At 36.5% G+C, this 24,537-nt stretch overlaps 1 protein-coding gene across 1 annotated transcript in view; it reads right to left on the minus strand.

Annotated features, from left to right (window-relative positions):
- Positions 1–24,537, minus strand: part of SDK1 (sidekick cell adhesion molecule 1) — a 1,179,904-nt gene that overhangs the window by 326,475 nt on the left and 828,892 nt on the right. Inside the window, 1 exon segment of the mRNA XM_044659951.1 lies at positions 20,665–20,841. Coding sequence (XP_044515886.1) covers positions 20,665–20,841 — 177 coding nt within the window.

Below are 24,537 nucleotides of genomic sequence, written 5' to 3' on the forward strand. Positions count from 1 at the left end.
TAGGAATGATGGGAACCTAGGGAAGAAAGTGGCAATTCCATTTTAGAATACATGATAAAGAAGAAGGCAGGACATAATCTGACACCAATCCTAGATTTTAGGAGAGATAATTTCAAGTGTTTCAGGGAAAAGATAAATAGAATCCCAAGGTATAACATGAGAACTTCACTGTCTGACATTTAAGACTCTCCAACGATATGGTTACTATCAACACTTCCAACTTTTTTCACATTAATCCCTTTCAAACACTCTTACATCTGAGCCAAACTGGACAACTGCCTATTGCTTGAACTCTACATACTACCCAGGATGTTACAGAAGCCACCATTCATTCATTCACTTTTTTTTTTAACCCTTGCCTTCTGTCTTAGAATTGATACTAAACATTGGTTCCAATGCAGAAGAGTGGCATGAGCTAGGCAACTGGGGTTAAGTGACTTAGCCAGGGTGACACAGCTATAACGTGTATGGGGTCAGATTCGAACTCAGGTCCTCCAGGGTCCAGGCTTGGTGCTCTGCCCTTTGAGCCATCTAGCTGCGCTTGCCATCATCCATTCTTAAAAGATACTATCTCCTTAAGGCTCGGCTAAGGCATGACCTTTCTCATGAAGCCTTCCATGAATGTCCTGGACACCCAGTTATAAGACTGGCTCATTCCATTCTCAAATTACCTTGTATTTACATATGGCGGTACTTTTCATACATAGTAAAATATAGTTCAGTGAGGGCAGGAACTGTTTTGTTTTTTACTTTGTAATCTTAGTTTCTCACATAGAGCTTTAAATATAGAAGATGCTTAATAACTGTTTACTCAATCAAAGGTGACTGAAATTGAAATGGTGAAGAACAGGAAGGCTTTGCGGGTTTGGAATTAAGGCAAATGGCTTAATTCAGAATGGGTATGTAAGACTCAATTGTAGCTTAAAATTTGAATATTGTCTCAGTGGGGCAAAATCACAGACCTACTGGTGCTTATGCTTGTCAAGAAGTGATCAGTTAATCTTTGCTTGGAATGATGAATAGCATGTATTCTTTCTCCTGAATCCTATTTTGTAGCAATGACTGATTTCCATATCCTTTGTGTATATGTATATGCTGTTCTCTAATCAGTTTTGTATTCCATTGTATCTATCTCTGATAAAAAAACACCTAGTGCATATTTTGTTAAAGATTCTGTATATAGTTGATTTCCACACTATACTTTTTTGATAGCTATCTGCTGTTATTTAATAATAGTAAAAGTTATTGAATTATGTATTTCCCTGCTATGGGATAGTTGGGTGGCATGGTGGATAAAATGCTGGGCCTGGAGTCAGGGAGAATCATCTTTCTCAGTTCGCATCTGGCCTCAGATACTTACTACCTGAGTGACCCTAGGCAAGTCACTTAAACCTGTTTGTCTCAGTTCTTCATATGTAAAATGAGCTGGAAAAGCAAATGTCAAACTACTCTAAGTATTTTTGCCAAGAAAACCTTGAAAAAAAGAATTGAACAACAGCAAGTGTCCCTGATTGGCTATCTTGACCAAAGCAGGGAAGAAACCTATCTTTTCTAATGGTTTAAGAAACTGAGGTATTATCAGTGCAATAAGTAACCTGAACAAGTTGACAGTATTACTGTGGACACTTTTTCCTCTAATGAAATTATAACCGGGGTTGGCACCAAAAGAAGAAATAAATCACTCAATCCTGGCCTTTGACCAGAAAGATTAAAGATATTTCCTTTCTGGTTATAGATTCATGTTTTGACCCTAAAGATCAGCATCCAGGGACCCAGCTGGGACTATAAGGCAGTTATGACTTAAAACTATGAAAATCCATTTTTTCTCATAATTATTAAATAACTAGCATGTGTGGTGAGCCTGGGAGTGATAGATGTCTTTTCTCCAGACTCTGAAAGTACCTGAACCCTTGGAAACAATCTCACCATATTGAGCTCTTTCCTTTTAAAATAAGATTACTAGATAGTAGAATCATAGGAATATTATAGATGCCATTATCTAGATTTAGGAAAAAATATGTGATAAACATCTCTCATTCTGTACTTTTTGACAAAATAGATGAATATAAGTATATTTAAACTCATTCAGAACTGCTTGAATGTCCATATACCAGAAGTGGTTAGTTATTAATGGGCTGATATCAATGCAGTGGCTTCAAAGGTGGAGTTAGTCATGTCCTTATCAACATTTTTATCACTGACTTGGGAAGGAAAAGTTGATATGCTTTTCAGATATGAAGAATATACCAAATTAGGAGAAAATTTCAATTTATGTTCACAGACTTGGGTATCAAGAAGATCTGAACAGGCTAGAAAAATGATCCAAATATATAAGATGAAGTTGTAATTGAAAATATAGAGTCCGGGGGCAGCTGGGTAGCTCAGTGGATTGAGAACCAGACCTAGAGACAGGAAGTCCTGGGTTCAAATGTAGCCTCAGACACTTACCAGCTGTGTGACCCTGGGCAAGTCACTTGACCCCCATTACCTAGCCCTTACCACTCTTCTGCCTTGGAACCAATACACAGTATTGATTCTAAGATTGAAAGTAAGGGTGTTTAAAAAAAAGAAAGAAAATATAGAGTTCATGGCTTCAAATAAATCAGCTTTGCAAATGAGATAAGGTGACATAAGCAATGGTAATGTAGAAATGATTTAAAGATTGTGGTAGCCTATGAGGTCAGTGGGTCAACAGTATGTTATCACATTTCTCTCTTACCCTCCCATTCCCCCAGCCCAATATGATCATATCACATTTGGAATATTATGTTAAGACCTGAATACTACATTTTGGGAAGGGCGTTAACAAGCTCAAGTGGATATGAAGTGGGGTCATCAGGATGGTGGGGGGATTTGAAATTATGTCACAGAAAGACCAAATGAAGAAACATTGGATGTTTAATTTAGATAAGAGGCAAAGAGGAGATATAATAGCTGTCTTCTGGTACATGAAGTGCTACCATATGAAGAATTCAAAATTTTGGTTGGCCTCAAGAAAACAAATAACTGGGAGTAATGGATAGAAATGACAGAAAGGTAGATTTTAGCTCATGTAAAAAATTACTATTAATTAGAACTCTATTAAAAGTAGAATGTGTTGCCTTGGAAGGCTCTTCAGAGGTTGGAACCTGTAATTCTGTTCAGCAACTGGTTAGATTAGATGGTCCTAAAGGTCCTCTCCAACTGAGAAATTCTATGACTAATTTAGTTTCTCAACCAATAGGGGAATGGTAGCAACAAGTTAAATTGTGGCACAGTGATCCTACCACAGGCAAGCACAGTGTCAGGTATGACTGTCAATAGCTTGACGATCAGGAAGGAAGAAAGAAAATTATTAAAAACAGACACACACACACACAAAAACAGACACAAAAGAAGGACAGTACTCTATGAATATTTATGCAGGGGCAAATGATTCTAGATCAGAAACTCTTAACTTGAGGCCCATAATTTTCTTTTATATTGTGATAATTATATATCAACGTATTGAGTTCTTGTGTAATCTTATGTGTTTTATTCTGTGCATTTTAAAACATTGTTATGAAATTTGGAACAAGATGGTGGAGAAAATACAGGGTCCCATCTGATCTCTACCAAATTGCCTTCCCCAAACCTATGACATAGTGCTTCAGAAGGAATTCTGGAATAATATAATCTACAAAAATATGGGATGACATATGTTTTCAGCCCAAAACAACTTAGAAGGCTGGAATGAGGGATCTAGAGTGCTGGGGTGCAGGTAGAACACAAAGCAGTACACCAGGGCAGGCCTCAACATAACAGCAGACTCTGGGTGCAGTTGAAGTAGCAGCAAAGCCTTCTGGAACTCTTTGTCACAGATAGTATGGGGGTAGTTGGACAACTTCTCAGAAGGAGATTAATGAGGTCCCATTGCTTGCTCTGGATACAAGACTCTTGTTGCATTGTCCATGCACAGACCCAGGTAGCAGTCCTTGGGCAAGGTTTCAGGGTGAGGAGGAGCATGAGTGCACACCAGCCCTTATGGCCACAGGGAGGAGAGGACCCTGATAATAGTTCCAAAGGGTAAAAGAGTATTTGTGGTTATTCACAAACCAGAGCACAGGCTAGAAGAGTATTAAACACACTTTTCTTTACGTCATACTACCCTAGAAGGATTAAAAACAGATAGGTCACCAGAGCCAGATATGAAGGCAGCTGAACAAAGAACCTGAAGTTGGCAACAGTGCTCCCTTCACCACAGTTACAGAATCCAACTTTAACAGTTGTTTAAATTAAAAGAAAAAGATTAGAAAATGAGTGAATAACATAAAAAAAGAAACTCAACAAAGATAGTTATTTTGATGACAGAGAAAACCAAAACACAAATGCAGAAGATGACAATGTCAGTACTAATGCATCCAAAGCATCCAAGAAAAATATGAATTGCTTCGAAGCTCAAAAAAAATAATAGAAGAGCTAAAAAAAAGATTGAAATAATCAAATAAGAGAAGCAGAAGAAGATTTGGAAAAGAAATGAGAGTAATCCAAGAAGATCGTGAAGAAAGAGTCAATAGCTTGGTTATGGAGGCATAAAAAGAAATTAATATCCTAAAAAAAATAGGCCAATTGGTAAAAGAAGCACAAAAATCCAATGAATAAAACTTAAAAGGCAGAATTGACCATATAGGAAAAGATGTACAAAAATTCACTAAGGAAAAGAACTTAAAAGACAGAATTGACCATATAGGAAAAGATGTACAAAAAATCACTGAGGAAAAAACTCTTCACAAAGTAGAACTTGCCAAATGGAAAAGGAGGTACAAAAGCTCACTCAAGAAAATCACGCCTTAAAAAATCAGAATTGGGCAAGTAGAAGTGAATGACATCAAGAAACAGTCATAAGAATGAAAAAAAATAGAAGAAAATGTGAATTATCTCATTGGAAAAACTATTGATTTGGGAAAATAAATCCAGAAGAGATAATCTAAGAATTATTGGATTATCTGAAAGCCATGATAAAAAAAAAGGAGGGGGGCTTAGAGATTATCTTTTTTTTTTTTTAAACCCTTACCTTCCTTCTTAGAATCAATATTGTGCATTGGTTCTAAGACAGAAGAATGGTAAAGGCTAAGCAGTGGGAGTTAAGTGACTTGCCCAGGGTCACACAGCTAGAACGTGTCTGAGGGAAGATTTGAACTCAGGATCTCCCATCTCTGGGCCTGGCTCTCAATCTACTGAGCTACCCAGCTGCCCCCTAGACATTATCTTTCAAGAAATTGTCAAAGGAAAACTGCCCTGATATTCTAGAACAAGAGGGCAAAAGAGAAATTGAAAGAATCCACCCATCCCCTCTTGAAAGAGATCCCAAAAGGATAAATCCAAGGAATGTTATAGCCAAATTCCAGAACACCCAGGTTGAGGAAAAAAATATGGCAAGCAGTCAAAAAAGAAACATAATTCAAATATTGTGAGGCCCTAGTCAGGATAATACATGAGTTGGCAGCTTCTACATTAAATGATTGGAAGGCTTGGATTAGGATATTCCAGGAGGCAAATGAAGCTAGGACTTCAACCAAGAATCACTTACCCAACAAAACTGAGTATAATAATTCAGAGGGTATGGGGGGGTGGGGGAAGAAAATTCAATGAAATTGAGGACTTTTAAACATTCCTAATGTAAAGACCAGAGCTAAGTGGAAGAACTGACTTTCAAATATAAAACTCAAGAGAATCATAAAAAGGCAAATGGGAAAAAGAAATCAAAAGACATTCAATAAAGGTTAAACTGTATTAAATCCTTACATGAGGAGAAAATTCTTGTTACTCTAAAGAAAAATGTCATTAAGAAGGACAAAGACAGAAGGGCCAGGGTGTATGTTGTATATGATGGGATGATATTAAAAAAATAAAATTAAAGCATGGGAGAAAAGAATTCATTGGGAGAAAGTAGAAGGGAAAAATAGAATAGGGTAAAATTTCTCACAGAAAAGAGGCATGAAGAGAACTTTTACAGTGGAGGGGAAAATGAGGGGGGTGAATAGGGGAACAGGTAAACCTTACTCTTATTGGAAATGGTTCAGTGAAGGAAGAACATACAGAAGCAATAGGGTATGGGAATCTATTTTACCCTATAGGAATGGAGGAGCAGAAGTGGATAAGTGGATAAGAGATAGAAAAGAGGACAAATTTAGGGAAATGGTGGTCAGAAACTAAACAGGAGGAAATAGGATATAGATTAATACACAGCAATCATAATGATGCAAATTTATTTTACAAATCTTTCTAATAAAGATCTCATTTCTCAAATACATAGAGAAATGAGTTGACTATATGAGAAAACAAGATAGTCCCCAATTGATAAATTGTCAAAGGATATAAATAGGCAATTCTCATATGAAGTAATTAAAGTTCTCTTTAATCATGTTAAAATGCACTATTAATTAGAAAAAATTCAAACTAAAACAACTCAGAGGTACCACCACCCTACACCTATCAGATTGTCTATCATGACAAAAAAAAATTACAAAATTTGGAGGGGATGTGGGAAAATTGAAACATGAATGCACTGTTGGGGGAGTTATGAACTGATTCAATCATTTTAGAGAACAATTTGGACCTATGCCCAAAGGGTTATAAAACAGTACATATATCCTTTGACCCAGAAATATTATTACTAGGTTTGTGTCCTAAAGAGATAAAACACAAAAAAGGAGAGGACTTCTATGTACAAAAATATTTAAAGCAGTTTTTTTTGGTGGGGTCAAAGAATTGTTAAGTGAAGGGACACCTGTCAATTGGGGAATGGCTGAATATGTTTTAGTATATGATTGTAATAGAATATACTATTGTGCTATAAGAAATAACAAGCAGAAGGAGCTAAAAAAACATGGAAAAACTTATATGAACTGAAACATTGTGAAATAAGCAGAACCAGGAAAACATTGTACATAGTGACAGGAATGCCATACAGTGAACAAATGTGAATAACTTAGCTATTCTCAGCAATACATTGATCCTAAGTGTCTCAAAGGATTTCATGATAAAAAAAATCATTTGCTTTTAGAGTAAAAGAACTGATAGAGTTTGAATCTAGAGCAAAGCAAATGTTTTTCACTTTCTTGTTTTTTTAATTCAAGTTTCCTTCTATAAAAGAATTAATATAGAAAAATATTTTACATTTATAAATTATGGATTGTACATGTAAAATCTCTATAAGACTATTTACCATCTCAAAGATTTTTGGGGGAAATGCGTAGAGAGGAAGGGAGAGAGAGAATTCAAGACTCAATTTTCTTTGAAAAATATTAGAAACTTTTAATATGTAATTGGGGAAAAATTAAATTAAATTTTTAAAAAATCCATTATTCTGAGAAGGGTTTATAGGCTTTGCCAGACTGCCAAAGGGGTTCATAATACAGAAAAGGACCCTTGACAAATAAATGTTTATCAGTTAATTAAGCAAATAACACAATTGAATTAATTTGATTATTTTATAGTTATTTTCTATTATTGCCATTATAAAAATGATGTTCACAGTGATGGTTCTGTTCACATAGTTAGCAAGATGATGGAGGTAAGTATAAATTCAAAAAGAAATATATGCCAAACGTGAGTAATTAAAGTTGTATCCATAAGATAATGATATATCTTATAAGTTAGAAAAGTTATAAAATTACATTGGCAAAATTTAATACTTAAAGCCCCTCCTCCCCACCACAATACATTCTCTGTAAGGAGAATTCGCACAATCAATCTTCCAGACTTGTACTTCAGCATTCCAAGTTTTGCCAGTATAGTGACAATATAGCCTGCAACCCACTCCTACACCTCAAAAGAGGGAGAAAATATTGATCCTCACCTGCCATAATGTAACAAAAAAATGACAACTACCAAGGGTAGTTATGGGAGTGGAAGATGTGTCAGGGCACAGCCAGTTGGGACAAGAGGACTAAAAACCTAGTTAAGGATAGTCTTTTCCTATAGAATTTGCTCTGGGTAGGAAAACTAGGGCGGCCCTGTGTTCCCCAAATGAGGAGACCAAGCATGTTTGGTTTCAGAGGTTGTGTAAGAGAAAAGGGAGGGTGGAAAGAAAAGGGTGAGTAAGGTAACCAGAGACAAATTGCTAACAACAAAAGAAAAAAAATTTAAAGACAAATACTACAGGAGAGAAAGCCTAGTATCTAAGAATATAAAATAACATTTAAAGTCATAAAAACATGAAAGGGTAAAAAGCAGAATGAAAAATGAGGAAATAATTCAAAAAGACTTATAATACTTTAAGTAAGTATTACAATATGAAGGAAAATAAACCAAATACCTTTCATGAAAAATAAAATTCTGAGGACTCCCAAGAAATCATGGCACACCAACAAGAGACACCAGACTGGTTCTATGAAGAAATATGCTTTTCAGCAAGACATTAAAATGGAAATTAGGTTGGAAATCACAGTTCTCAAATATGAGTTAATGAAGACAAACACCGGAGTAGACAACTTAAAATTCTCAATAGGAAAATTCCCCCAAATATTAGAAGCTGTGAAAAAAGAGAATGACACAATTGGAACTCAAAATTACAAAAAGTGGACAAAAACCAGGTAGAAGAGAAATAAACAACACTAAATTTATATGAGCATATAAATCCTATATATGCTGAAGTACATGATTTTGAAAATAATAAACAGGGATAACAAAGATCATCAGTCTCACAGAAAAAAAAGCATGATACATTTTAAAAATGAATATCATAGTGAAAGCAAAAGTATTAGAAAAATAGCTGACCTTTTGGATGCAAACAATAAAGTTCTTATTGATTGAATCTATGGACAGAGGGAGAAAAAAAACCACATACTTGAAACTCCAAGGCATGTAGCTGTTAAATTTTAGAATGTCAAGGTCAAACAACAAATTTTGGGGAAAGATTTTCAGTTATGAAATACTAATTTGAATAAACCAAGACCATTCTTCAGCTATGAACAATCTGAGAAAAGAATGGAATAGTATTTCCTATTCCAGTGTATTCCAAAAAATAAAGGAATTCATAATGCTACCTCTGCAAAAAGCCATTCTGCAATTCTGAGCTTTCATCGATTTCATCAAAGAAAAAGTTTCCCAGGGATCTTAGATATTCAGGATTCTAATCTCCTAATTTTACAGATTTTGAAACAGCCCCAGAAAGATTAAGTGAATTACTCAGGGCTATATAATTAGTAAGGGACTGAAGTAGATTCCAATTTAGAGTGCCAGACCTGGAGTCAGGATGACTCAGCTTCCTGAGTTCTAATGAAGAGTTAGACATAAAAAGAATAAAAACCCTCAACAACAAGAGCAAAAATAATAACAAATTCTAAACAGGAGAAACACAAGAGAGTTTAATAAATTTAAAAATCAAAAGGGATTATGCAGTGAATTAACTTTTTTTCATGTTTTTTAGGTTGTCATTAAAAAAAAGGAATTAGATTAAGGAATACAAAAAAAGATCATAAGGAAATCAACAGGTGACAAAAAGGGAAAGAAATCTGAACAATTCAGAAATCAAAGAAATAAAATTAAATTAATACTTCATGGCCTAACTCTACCAGAAGTGAATTACCTGGGGCCTGTTAGGTGGCTGGGTGGATTAAAAAACTGGCCTAAAGGTTAGACATCTTCTATTCAAATCTGGCCTTAAATGTCTCCGAGCTGTGTGGCCCTGAGGAAGTAATTTGACACCCATTGCCTAGCCCTTACCATTCTTCTGACTTGGAACCAATACTCAGCATTGATTCTAAGTGAGAAAGTAAGGATTGAAAAAGAAGAAGAAATCACCATATTTAAGAGAAGGGATAACAAAATGGAAAGTTTCCCTAGCTGGTTTGGAGAGTAGGGAGGAAGGCCTGAGGGGACCCCTAATTTGTACACCCACAATCTACCTATCTGTCTATTTAAAGGGAGAAAAGACTTCACAATAGATAAAATAGGGATATAACAATTACTTGAGAAAAGGCCACTATAAAAGAATTTTTCTTATGCAAAGAGTTCGGGAAGAAAGGGGGAAAGATTTTGAATTAGATAGTTATCTAGATGGGAGAAGTAGGTTCAAAAGTGGAGGAGAGGCTGCAGCTGAGAATGAGAGCCAGGCCTAAAAAAGGGAGGTTCTGGGTTCAAATTTGGCCTAGGACACTTCCTAGCTGTGTGACCTTAGGCAAGTCACTTAACCCCATTCTTACCTTACCACTCTTCTGCCTTGGTGTTAATTCTAAGGCGAAAGGTAAGGGTTGTTTTAAAAAAAAAAAAAAGTGGAGTAGGGATTTTAAAATACATTTTAAGAAGTAAAGTACATTTAAGGAAATTCAAGTAATTTGGGATAATAGATTAATGGGACAAGACAGAAGAGTCTCTGGGATCGACTAATATCAAAATGATATAAGCAAAATTAATTGCAGAGACCAAATACTTATTTTTAAAATGGGGGATAAAGATCAAAACAAAAGAAATAAATGGAGGGGAGAAAATGATGATGGTCTCAAGTCATCATGAAGAGATTAAAATTGCATTCAATATATTTTATTTTAGAAAATCAGAAAGTATTAGATACTAAATTTTAGTGTATAATAACAATATTCAAAATAGTGAAAATAATAGTTTTCACATGTAATGGAATGAAATTCAATTATGTGAAACAACTTATTCCTCAGAGCTGCCAGAAAAAATGAAGTGTTACCCTATATTAAGATGTAGCATGTCATGACGAAGTTCTGATTTGGAATCAAGAGACTTGGCTGTGAATCTTGGCTCTGTCACTAATCTGGCTCTGTGGTGATGGGAAAGTCACTTACCCTCTCTGATCCTTGGTTTCCTCACCTCTAAATTAGGAAGAGAATAATACTTGTACTATTTCTCTCATGGGGTTGTTGTTGGCAAAGCACTTTGAATATCTTAAAATACTAGATATATGTCAATTGTGATTTCTCATGTAATGAATCTACTTCAGCTAGGCATTCTGCCAGAAAGTCTGAAAGGAGACAAAATATTGGGAGAAAAACTCATAAAAAAGAGTGATATACAAAAATATGGTGACAAATGAAGAAGGTTCAAGGGGAAAATGTTAGAAAAAATTTCCCAGCATTGAGTTAGTTTGCACCTGCTAGAAAGAAAGAGACAAAATATGCCATAAATGACGCTCTAATATAAAATTAACCAAAATGGCTTATTTATGAAGGAGAGCCAATGCCAGGTGAGTTTAGAAGAAACATTTTTGAAAGAGGCTCAAGAGAAAGTAATTGGTAAAATTGTAGCTGAAAGTGAATTGCTATGGCAGGGATGATCAAATTCACATTATTTCTATATAAAAAGCTTGCCCCTTTAACTCACAAATGATGACTTGGTCAAACCTATCTTCTATGTCTTCACTGCAGATGACAGGTCGCTTTAAGACCCTGATAACTCTCAGGAAAACGACAAAACTCCTTAGCCTTTATTATGGTTTTGTCAGGAGTGGTTTTACTGAGAGATGCTTCTAACTCTTCGAATCCCCTTTAAGGGTCTGGCTTTCCAGGAAGCCTCATTATTTAGGCTTTTGCTGAGCTCCATATACGTAGGAATTACTCTTTGGTTTCAGAAGAGGAGGTGAAATCCTACATGGGCCTATAAGCAACATATCAACCAATCAGGATTTATTTGGAACATGGGTATGCTTAGTATTATGCCAACTACCTTAGGAAATAGAAAAAAACCTTGGACTCTTGGTGTCCTTTCTCTTTAGAAGCTTACACATTAGCTAGGGAGATAAGACTAAATTAATCAGGAAATATCCAAATGCTATACTTCATGGCAGTAACTAGCAAGATCTAAGACTTCTTGCACCTGAGACCAATTCATTTGGGGTTAAGAGGATAACAGGGAGTCTGAATAGGGACCTAACTAAGTCAGGAGATGGGGGGGGGGGCCAATCCCCTTGACTATCCATCACGTACTAAAGGGGGATGGAAGAAAGAGAATCAAGAGAAGGGAACCACTGAGACTGGACCCTGTCCTGGGGTTGGGGTGGCCCTGGAGAAGCTATGACACTCTGAGGGTTGTTGTTTTTGTTTTTAATTCTTACTTTCTGTCTTAGAATCGCTACCAAGTATAAATTCCAAGGCAGAAGAGCTGTGAGGGCTAGGCAATGGCGAGAAAGTGACTTGCCCTCTGTGACAAAGCTAGGAAGTATCTGAGGCCAGTTTTGAACCCAGGACCTCCTGACTCCAGACCTGGCACATATCCACTGTGCTACCTAACTGACGCTTATTCTAGGGGGTTTTGTAGGACCACAAATTATGATTCTTGTCTTTGAGTCATTTCAGTTGTATCCGACTCTTCATGACTCCTTTTTGGGGTTTCCTCGGCAAAGATACTAGAGTGGTTTGCCCTTTCCTTCTCCAGTTCATTTTGTAGCTGGGGAACAGACGCAAATGTGGTTAAGTGACTTGTCCAAGGTCACACAGCTGGTGAGAAGGCTACAGAGATGTTAGTCACTGTGGAGAAGAAACACCTGAATCTTAAATATCTGCACAATGCAGCAAAGAAGCCCTGGTCATATCATACTATAATAGTTCTAAATAGAAGTACGTTATAATGTAACAATTCGGAATTACTGAAACCTCTCCTTCCAGAGATAACTAAAACTGTTTAGCCTCAAATTCCTCTTTCCCTTCTCACTGAGGCAAAAATATTCAAACCCATTATAATCCTTCAATGACAGGCCCGTTTCGATAATATGAAAATGTGGGTGAAAGGATCTGTATGGAAGGCCCTTCATTTGTTTTCCGTTATTACATCAGTTGTAATTGTTATGCTCCATCTCACTTTAGAAATTAAGTAATTTGCAGGTGTCTGGTTCTGAGGCACACTGGAGAATTATCAGTTGCCACAGGTGAAATCTTAAATAACAAATGTTATCAGACTTCCCATAAAGTAAGCACACAAAAAAATTCTATTGTAATCTAAAATTTCTGTTTTTAGTCACCTGTGAAATGATATATTTTCTCCTCTTGACTCTTCATTTGTAGTTTAAAAGAAAATGGAACATAGATAGGATTATCATGGGTTTGTACATCTAGAGGTGAAAAGGGTCTTAGAGACTATCTAGCTCGACCTCCTAATTTTACAGATAAGGAAACAGAGGCTCAGAGAGGTCAGGATTTGAATCCAGTTTAGATATCGGCACCAGTGGCTGCTCTTTCCACTATTATTAGTAAAGCTGCTATTATCATAATCTGTACTATGAACCCCCAAATAGGAAACAGGCTCATGTAAACCTCTGAAGGAAAGGTTTGCACAGAGTTGGGGAAATCTATCCCATGCCTCTCAGGGGCATGCCCTACCACCCGCCTCATGGGTTACAACTGTGCAAACTTCCCCATGTCGTTATTTCACAACTTATGCTTTTACCATGTAGTCTGATACCCCAAAGGGTATGTAGGCATTCCCTTTGTTGATCTCTGTAAGTAGCATATACTTGGTGATTGATTGGTCACACCTATGCCTTTCCAAATAGAAGTTCCCTGACCATTAAGCTGTCATCCTGCACACACACACACACACACACACACACACACACACACACACATCCCTCTACATGTATATATGTATATATCTTGTTGTTGTTTAGTTATTTCAGTCATGTCTGACTCTTCCAGGTCCCTTTTGGGAGGCTTTTCTTTTTATGTTTATTTATTTATTTGGGGGGGCTTTTCTTGGCAGAGATCCTAAAGTGATTTGCCATTTCCTTTTCCAGCTCATTTGATAGATGAGGAAATTGAGGCAAACAGAGTGAAAACCACTAGTGTCTGAGAATGGATTTGACCTCAGGTCTTTCTGGCACTCTATTCACTGTGCCAACTGACTGCCCAGTATGTAAATATGTATATCTATCTATCTACATATTGATATACATGTATCTATAGACACAAATTTATATAGACGTACATGTGGAAAGAGAGAGAGACAGAGAGAGAGGAAGAGAAGAGAAGAGAAGAGAAGAGAAGAGAAGAGAAGAGAAGAGAAGAGAAGAGAAGAGAAGAGAAGAGAAGAGAAGAGAAGAGAAGGAAAGGGAAAGAAAGGAAAGGAAGGGAAGGGAAGGGAAGGGAAGGGAAGACAAGAGAGGAGAAGAAGGGAGGGGAGGGAAGAGGAGGGGGAAAGAGAGTTTAACCAGATTTGTAATTTCATCAACATAAGCAGGTTTAAGTATGGAATTCTGTCTTACGATGCAGATTAGTCCCTGTTTTGTCAATTATGCTCTTAGTTTTCTAGGGTTCCTGAGAGGTTTAAGTACCTTACCCAAGAGGTATCAAAGGTAGGATTTGAACCTAGGTCTTCCTGACTCTGAGGCTGGCTCTCTGTTATGCCAAGCTGTTCTTCCTATATTAAGTACTTAATAAATGTTTACTGAATAGAAAGGAATATTTCCCGTGTGTCACTCCATGAAGTAAGAAATAGTTCTTAGGTACCTTTATACCTGTTTATGGAAGCATAGACTTCAGACTGGAAGAGAGAGAACTGGTTCCTGTTCCCCAAATGTGGCCCCACCTGGGGTTTTTGCTCTTCTTCTACTCTCTGTATTGGCTCTCTACTTGCTGGGTGCCATAGAGTCACGATTGTGTCCTCTCAATGTATAACATGCTGGGGCTGATCCTTAAAAAGCAGAGGTCATGGGCAGCCACGTGAGCAACTCCAACTCTACATCTGCTGAAATTCAGACATGCCAGTCTGGCTTTGTCTGTTTTGTTTGTTTAACATTCTCTCTGCTGCTAGCTCTCTGTATCTCTTTGTATGTCAACCTGACTTGCCATCACTTTTGTTTGCTCCTCATCTAGGCCCTATGTAGGGTTGTATCCAGAACCTGTGTAGGTTCCCATTGAAAATAGGAGACCATTTCCTTTGTTGTTGCTTCCTACTATTTCTGCCTTTGGCTTCCTGGCTACCTCTGCCAAGAGGGATTCAGGTTGTCCTCTGCCTTGTCCATTCTTCCATATCTCTCAAGACATTCTGTCTCTGTGGTCAGGACACTGATGCCCCAAAGATCCTGGAATGGTGGTCCCTTTCTGTATCTCTCTCTGGCTGTGACCTTTCCCTCACGTAGCTTTAGAGCATGTGTCTCCTAAACAGAGTTGGAGCAAGGCATTTGTTGGCACTAGACAAGGTACCCCACACTTGAAAGACATCACTTAGAAGTTATATGGAGTTTATTCTCTTGCAAAGAGCTCTGCTTTGGATTTGAACAATTTGAGCTGAAATCTGAGCCTCCCACTTATTACTCATGTTACCCTGAGCAAGCTGCTTCCTTTCTTTGAACTATAAAGGTTCTTCCTTTATAAAAATGTGGGTAATAATACTAGCGTGATCACCTCACAAAGGTGAAAGGGATTAAGGAATCCCATAGGAGGAAAGGGATATATAAACCTTAAAGTCATCAAGAAATATGGGTGATAATTACTCTGTCCACAGGAATTTTTGCTCTTTCCATATAACATGATGATGTATCATAAAATAATTATCCATGTGAAGAAGTTTCTCTTCCTCCTTTCTTGGCTAAAAGGGTGCAAGGAGCATAGAACTCTGCACACACATTTGGACCTGATTGATATGTTTGTTAGATTGGATGAATTGCTGTTTCTTCTTTTTTTTTCTTAATCTTTATTAATGAGTCTCTAAGAAGTGGATTGGAGAAGGTGGGTGGCACAGTAGATAGGGCCTGGAGTCAGGAATACTTGAGTTCAAATTCAGCTACAGACACTTACTGGTTGTGTGACCCTGGGCAAGTCATTTAACCCTGTTTGCTTCCGTTTTCTCATTTGTAAAAATGAGATGGAGAAGGAAATTGAAAACCACTTCATTATCTCTACCACAAAAACCCCAAAACAATTCACAAAGACTTGGACACAACTGAAATGACTGAATGACAAGAAGAAGACTAGGGAGGGACTTATTAAGAAATGAAAAATGGTAGAAAAAATACCAACAAAACTTTTCGATGTCTTTCTCAAATCCCTTGGCATGCTGAGCTGACCATCTTCTAGCACTTTGGAAGGACAAATAATTAAAGGGAAAGCAAGTAAAATAAAACAATTCTATTGGGTTACAGAGCAGGATAATCTTATCCTAAGAAACCCTGTGATGCTGAAAGTGTTGTTAGGATGGAAAAAAACTAAAAACCAAATGAAAACCTTTCCGTGTCTTCTCACTAGCTTTATCTACCTCCTTCCCCACTTCTTTGTTCTTTTCTTCTTCAAAGATTATATACCTTTTAATGCCTCCCATTATTATCCTCTACCAATTACCTAGGTTCCTTAAATCTTTCACATTTGCAAAGTTCCATCAACTTTTACAGGTTCAGAACAAGTCACAGGTTACTGGCTCAATCATGATTATTTACCTAATGTCCAAACTAGTTCATAATATTCCAGATTCATTACATATTCAGTTATAATGGCATAAACTCCTGCCAAGAGGAAAGAATGAACCATTTCTTTACATCATATATGAATAGAAAATAGGGTTATTAGTATCTTTGATGTAGGCAAAACAAACACAATGGGAAGCCAACATATTTCCTACTTTTTTTAAATGATATTTCTGTTACTTTGTAAAATAGTGTCTATATTGGATAAAGTAGTTTTAAGCTGAAGAGAGAGAAATAGCAAGACGAAATAATCTTTGAGGTACTTTAGAAGGATCCCATTTTAGGTACGAGTCCCTTTCAGGTCTGAAATATGAGATTGTTACTTCTTGTTATTTTCTGAAGAACTCTGCTTTAGCATTTTATACATGAGCAGATTGTGGAAATGTTAGTCATTACTTAGATAAAGTATGGGAAAGTACTTTGAACAGTAAAAATTGCTATTGTTATTATTATCGTTCCTGATACAGAATTGTTTCGTCTGGATTTGGCCAAGAAATACCCATGTGAGGTCCCAACATTTCTCATATTATTCAGGTTTGGGAACATGGAAGATTTATTAACCGAGTAGCGCATTAAAGGGATGATGTCACTGTTGTCTTCCAAATCATCCCTGTAGCCAGTTGCCACTAAATTGGTTAGCATCTCAAATTTGTAAATATTTCTATATTTAGAGGTGACGTATTTTGGCAATAAAAAGTCTATATTTTGTAGAAACAAACATTTACAGAAAAATGTATTTTGCTTAGAAGAAATTGAATAAGCAAATAGTAGGGAGGGTATGTAAATCAGTTGAACATAAAAATATTACCAAGGAAAAGAATGCATTACAATGAAAGTATGCAATTTTGCTTCTGCTGACAGAGTCTTTATGAAATGCTAACACTTATTTATTTGATATCAATGACAGATGATCTGAGGTTGTACAGAGGTGGTTTTAAAATATGAATAACACAATACATTTTGAAACTTGATATTAACATAATGTAGAGAAAATCCTAAGGAAGAAGTTGGAAGTAAAGTAAGGGAGAGAGGAAAAGCTTTGAAAAGAGGAGTCCACCATCAGATCTGGAAGTATTAGTATGGTGGTGGTTGTTCAGTCATGTCCAGCTCTTCGTGACTCCATTTTTCTTGGCAAAGATAGTGAAGTGGTTTGCAATTTCCTTCTGTTGCTCAATTTATAGATGAGGAAACTGAAGTAAACAGGGTTAAATGACTTGTCCAGGGCCACACATCTAGGTAAGTGATCTGAGGATAGATTTAAATTCAAGAAGAGGAGTCTTCCCAATTCCAGGTCTGGAATTCCAGGCCTATCCACTCTAACACCTAAGTGCCCCAAAATTTTAGATATTAATATCTATATAACCTTTCTCACAGTGTTGTTGTGAGGAAGACGTTTTCAATAAATCTAAAAGCTCTCTAGAAATGTGAAGTCTTCTTATTGCTACTACTAGCTATATGATCATGGACAAAGTCATTTCATTCCTCTCAATCTCAGTTTCCTCTTCTATAAAATGGGGCTATAAATGTTTATATTCCCCACTTCTCAGAGTTGTCATTAAGGAAGTTCTTTGTGAATTCTGATGTTCTATATAAATGTCAGTTAATGTAGCTACTGTTGTCAAGACCATGCTGTTGTCACCACTTTGATTTCCATAATGGAGATTAGCCAGGAGACTCCTATAACTTTGTGTATCTCACATATACCCTGAACGAGAAGGGAAGATGCTTTCTACTGTAAGATCTTTCGATATGGAGTCCCTTTCTGATTCTAGCCCCAGCAGAATCCAGTAAGACTTGTCTTTCTGCAATGGCTTTTCCTAATGGGGTGGCTTTTAAAAAATTGAGAGGTGATGGTTTATAATATGCAATTTTGTTTACTGCTGTCCTAATTGCTGCGATGCTATGCTTCATCTATTTTCATGTTTTAATTTTGTACTTGTGCCCTGAAGCAATTCCTACGAGGGTATGGTGTGGAAAAAAATCTAATAAATGAATAAAGGCCAGAAGAATAAAGGGCTTTACTGGGTATTTAAGCTTTATGCCCTACAAGTAGAGGCTTAAGGGAGGGGAAGAACTAAGAGAAAGAAATAGATCTATGATCAAAAAACAAGTCAATTAATCTAATAATGAAACTTTTCAAACATTTTTTAAAGTGCTTAAGAGTGGGCAGCTGGGTGTCTCAGTGAACTGAGAGCCAGGCCCAGAGATAGGATTTCCTGGGTTCAAATCTGGCCAGACACATCCTAGTTGTGTAAGGCAAGTCACTTAAACCCCATTGCCTAGCCCTTCCCACTCTTCTGCCTTAGAACCAATATACAGGATTGATTCTAAGACAGAAAATAAGGGTTTAAAAACAATTTTTTAAATAAACTGCTTAAGAGCCCTTTGTCACATATATAAATACTCAACACAACTGATGGACTATGAATACTAAATCAGGACATTGTGAACGAATCAAGCAAGCAAGTAAAGACATATTAGTATCTACTATATGACAGGCACTTCGTAAGCACCTGGGGATACAAAGAATGAAATAAATATTAGTTTATATATGTATATAAAAATGTTCATTTATGTATGCATATGACATATTCTTGCGTAATTATATATATATATATATATATGTGTGTGTGTGTATATGTATACATACATATACACTCATACACACAGGTATCCCTTCCACATCACGGGATGGGGGGCAGCGCCCCCATGATCTAGAAAATATCCATAAAACATTTTGGCCCTTCCTTTGTTCCAGAGAAGTATGATCTTTTTTCTTTTATGGTATGTTTACAGTAAAAGAAACTATGTATATGATATTAAAAGATAAAATATGTTGATATTATACAATACTTTAATTTTATATTTTATGCATTTCTGAATTTCTAAACCTTTTCTGTGTCATCTGTTGGCCTTCGAATGTCATCTGCAACTCCTGCAAAACTCCTCCAAAATTCCTATTTAATTTCTTAACATGCCCTGCAATATACTGTAACTGTGATGGGGAAAGTAAAGGCTTCATACAAAGGGGGCAAAAAAAATTCTTAAAGCATGAGACGGATTCTATGAAGCAAAGGTAAGGAGGGACTACGCTAGGGATTAAGAAGCAGGTAGGTGGCACAGTGGATGGAATGCCAGGCCTGCGATCAGGAAGAACTGAGTGCCAATCTTGCCTTAGACACTTCCGGGCTATGGGACTCTGAGCAAATCACTAAACCTCTGCCTGCCTACATCCACTGTGGCATCTTTGCCAAGAAAAGCCCACAGCCAGTAGGGTTCATGGGGTCCCAAAGAGGCACACATGACTGAACAATAAAACAGTGATTAGTGGCCCCTGGGAGATGAGAGACAGGAATGTGACCAACAGAGAAAAAGCCAGTTTGATTAGGCTGGAGAATTCTGAGTTATAATGTCCAAAGAGCCCCAGAGTTAATAGCTTGAGGCCAAGTTGCTGCAGGGCATACAAGCTAACCAAAGGATTGTATTTCTATATCTATCCAGGTGTCTATATGCTGATGTGGTTTTGAGGTTACAGACCTAAGTCTACATGGACATGTTCCTATTTCATATTGGTATTATTTGCCACTTCTGCTCCCCCTGCAGAGCCCACCATCCCTGCAACCTCCTCCTCTAATTTATGGAGTCCTTCATGGAGCTCTCCAGGCCATCCCTGCTCCCTTTCCTCTTGGCTCTCCTCTCGGCTCTCTAGACTCTGGCTGAGGACACCAGCCTCCTCTCCTCTCCCCACTGCCTTTCTTTCCCCCCAGGCTTTCTGGCTCATCCTCATACATTCTCTTCATTCTAGAATGTAACTTCCTTCAGGTGGGGACTTCCTTTCTGCTTTGTATTTGGATTCCTAGTATTTAGCACAGTGCCTGGCACACAGCAAGCTCTCAAATGCTCTGTCTGTCTGTCTGTCTGTCTCTGTCACTTATCCTAGGAAGACCCTGAAGATGACTGGGAAGGAGAGTCACCCAGTCCGAGCTGCGTTCAAGTAAAATGACTTTGGCGGTGGTTTGTTTATAAGCTGGACTAGAGAGTGGCAGGCTTGAGGCATCAGATGCAGGGAGACCAATATGAAAGAACTGTCAAAGAATCCAGGTCCCCGGATGAGGGGATGGAAGGGGCCTGATGGAAGACACGTTGTGAAGGTAGAAAAAGCAAGGTTGGACAAGTGATTGTAAGCGTGGCCAGAGGAAGCATGAAACCAAATGTTCAAAGTAGCCATCATTCTACAGAACAATCATTATTCAATAATTCGCAAAGTCAAAGGACCCAATGCTCACATCACTTCCAATCGGGCCACTCTCGAATCGTTCCCTCCATCAGAAATAACCTCGCAGGTGTAGTCACCGATGTCCCCTGACCACGTCTGACTAATGAGAAGTGAGCCATCTTTCTCCACCACAATTCTTGAACTTGTAGCTGGATTTATGATGATGTTGTCCTTCTTCCAAACATATCTGTGGGTGAAAAGGTTTGAAAATATTAATTAGATCAAACAAAGATTCAACCACAGAATTGTGGTTTTAAAAGGTTGGATGAGACCAGGACTGCTCTTAAAATGATCACCATAAGATATCAAAGTAAATTCAAAGATTGTGAAGGACAAAAACACACCAATAAACAAACCAAACAAAAATATTCTCAAACTAAATGACGAAACTAAGGACACAAAAATTAAATTGCATCTCTCCTTTTATTTCAGAATCAAAAGTGAAGAAAACTCATTAGGGTAACCAGATACCCCAAAATGCAAAACTATCATTCAACTGGTATCACCTTGGATGGCTTCTTATAAAAGCAAATTAATTTTTAGGAAAGGCCATGTGGATAATTAGGGGGAAACTTCCCCAAACAGAACTATGCAAGTCCTAGGGAGGAAAAAAAGTCACATCTCCTAAACCTGCTTTCTTTAAAATCCAACCGTTATAGCAAATTGTCCTTAAAATTACATTTCCTTCTCTTTTAATCTTTATCTATAGCAATTTTAGCACATTTTCTTTTCAAATATAGAGTCAATTAAGAGCCTGTCCAGTCTTCAGATCTCTTATGGGTACAGACCAATATGCATTGCTGGATGAGATGAAAGTGCTGTTTTTACTTTTCAAAATTAATTGATTTGATTTCCAAAATATGCCCCATCCTTTAAAGTCTTAACATGCACCAAGCCCAGACATTTACAAAACTACTTATCTGGAATTACCCTGAGACATAATGGGCCTGATTCTACCCAAAGAAATGAGTAAATTGCTCCTTTGGGGAGGAGCTTTCACTTATACCAGTAACTATGGTATCCGAATAAATTAGTTCCTCTGTTGCAATGCAAACTAGTGGCAAGAAAACATTAATGGATGCCCAAAGTGGCTAATTTTCTCCCTTCTCATTCATAGGATCAAGCTGGGTATGTTTAATCGTATATTTCAAAAGCTACAATAATGCCTTGAAAATCAAAAGGAATTTTCTGCTAACTTTCTGACAAACAGAAAGATAGACATAGCCACCCTTATTACTTTCTGAAATCACACCAAAAAACATTTTAAAACAATTTAATCCTTTTCTTTTCCTGATGCACATTTCTAATATAATCTTTCAGCATCTTTGGGGTAATTTTAAGCCCCCTTCTCTGCCACTCTCCTCCCCTCTTTAATGGTTTCCAACACTTTTAACTATTTTGAATCTAAATTTGATTCATGGTAGGATTTTTCATGCTTAAGAAAACTGATGATAGGCAGGTAAGACAAATGAGTAATTTTCTTATTTGTTCATTTTTTCATTTTTGTTCAATTGTCTCATTTGTTTCTATAGCTAGCTGAGTTCTTGTTCCTTTAAATGTATGAATTAGAGAAAAGTTTATCTTCTAAGGTTCTGAAAAAAATCTTTTAACTTTCTATAGCTATTTCCTAACTTGACCAGGACAATTTATTCAAAAGAAGAATATAGAAGTTTGGCCATATTTATTTTGCCACCCATATGTAAGAGAAATGTGAGATAGTATATAAAAGATCAGCCTAGAAATCAAGAAGACCTGCTTGTGACATGGACAAGTCATTTAATGTCTCAGTGCTCCAGATAATAGTTTAAGATTATAAGATGCCAATGAGTTGCCAATCTTCATTAATGTAGGACTTTTCTTTTTTCTTACAGTATATTGTCTTTCTTTTTTTCTAATAACAAGCATTTTGAAATAAAACAAAATCCCTTTATCAAATTTACATGAAAAATAAAACATGTTGATTGATATATGTTGATCATATCCAAAATATACATCTCAAAAGTCCACCACTTCTCTGCCATGAAGCATTTGTTTGCTTACTGCATTGATCAGAGTTCTAAAGTCTCTCAAAGTTGTTTTTCTAACAATGTTGTTATTGTATAAATTGTTCTCTTGGTTCTATTCACTTCATTCTATCAGTTCATATAAGTCTTCCCTGGTTTCTCTGAAGCTATTCTTTTCAAGTTTTCTTACGACACAATAGTATTCTATTTCATTTACATGGCATCATTTATTCAGTCATTCTACAAAGATGGTTCTTGGACACTACAAATTAGCTGCTAAAAAGATTTTTCTTCATAAAAGTGTCCTTTTTGACATCCTTTGATCTCTTGGTTAGTAGTGGCAGCACTGAATCCAAGGGAATGCACAGTTTGTTTACTTTTTGGATATGGATCCAAAATGCTTTCCAGAATGTCTGGACCAAATCAAACAGCTCCACTCATCTTGTTATAATGAGCCTGTTTTGTCTTTGTTTTTGTTTTTGTTTTGTAGTTTCTACAATAGTAATCATATTCTTTTTTGGAGTAAACTTTGACAATATCATGAACCTTAAAGTTACTTCAATTTTCAGTTTTCTAAATATTGGTGATTTGGAAGATTTTTTTCTTATGGATATTGATAGTTTGGTTTCTTACTTTGAAAACTGTTTATTTAGCATATTAATGCACTTTCGGTGGAGATAAGACTTCATTCAGTCTTTATTAAACAATTTAATTTTTTTTCCATCCTGAAATCTCCTCTCTATACTTCCACTGCCCACTGAGCAAGCCATAAATATAATACCTATTATACAAATGAAATTATACAAAACTTTTTTTGCATTTAGCCTTATTCTGAAAAAATAAACAAGAAAAAGAAAAAATATGCTTTAATCTGCACTTTGAGTTTATCAACTTTCTATCTGGAGGTGGATAGCATTTTTCATAAGTCCTCTGGAATTGTATAGTCACTAAGTCCTTCACAGTTGATCATTGTTGTTATTGTATAAATTGTTCTTCTGGTTCTTCTCACTTTACTTTGCAACAGTTTATATATCTTCTCCAGTTTTTCAGATACCACCCCCTTCATCATTTCTTATACCACACATCATATTCATAAACCATAACTTCATCATCCATATCCTAATATATGAACATTCAGTGTTTCTGGAAATCAATTTGGAATTATGCCCTAAAAGTTATTAAATTGTGTATACTCTTTGACCCAGCTATGCCACCATTAGGTCTATACCTAAGAGATCAAAGAAAGAAGAAAATGTCCTATATATGCAAAAAAATGTTTATAGCAGCTTTTTGAATTGGTAAAGAATTAAAACTAAATAAGTACCCATCAACTGGGGGAATGGATGAACAAATTATGATATATGAATGCAATGTTTTATAAAAGCATATTTTTAAAAAACCTTTTAAGTAAAAATGAAAATATTAAGGGATGATATTTATCTCTAAACCCCTTTCCACTTTCTGAGAAGGTGGGTGATAGGTTAATAACAACAAATCATTTCTTTGGGAAATGGTGAAGGTTGAAAATCAAACAACTCTTATTTGTATCAATGCCTTTCCCAACCCTAAAACAAAAATTTTTTGACTCACTTAAGGTATTTTCCCTTTTCTTTATTTCACCCAAGTCCCTCCAGTGATTGGTATTGGGAACCACCATTCTCTACTGAGAAAGGATAAGTTATTGATGGAAGGGAGTAGGTCCCTTTGTTTAACTCTAGGAATGAAAAGAATGCTCCAGGAGGGAGGGCAATATTGAGTTGGTTACTTAACAGTTCTGGAAGGCTAACTAAAACTGTATTCTTTTTACCTATTATTATCTTTCCTTTAGTCAAGATTCCTTTAAAAGTTACCTTAAATCTTCAAGGGGTAAGAACATGTAT

Source organism: Gracilinanus agilis, chromosome 1 (genome assembly GCF_016433145.1).
Source record: "Gracilinanus agilis isolate LMUSP501 chromosome 1, AgileGrace, whole genome shotgun sequence".
NCBI classification, from domain to species: domain Eukaryota; kingdom Metazoa; phylum Chordata; class Mammalia; order Didelphimorphia; family Didelphidae; genus Gracilinanus; species Gracilinanus agilis.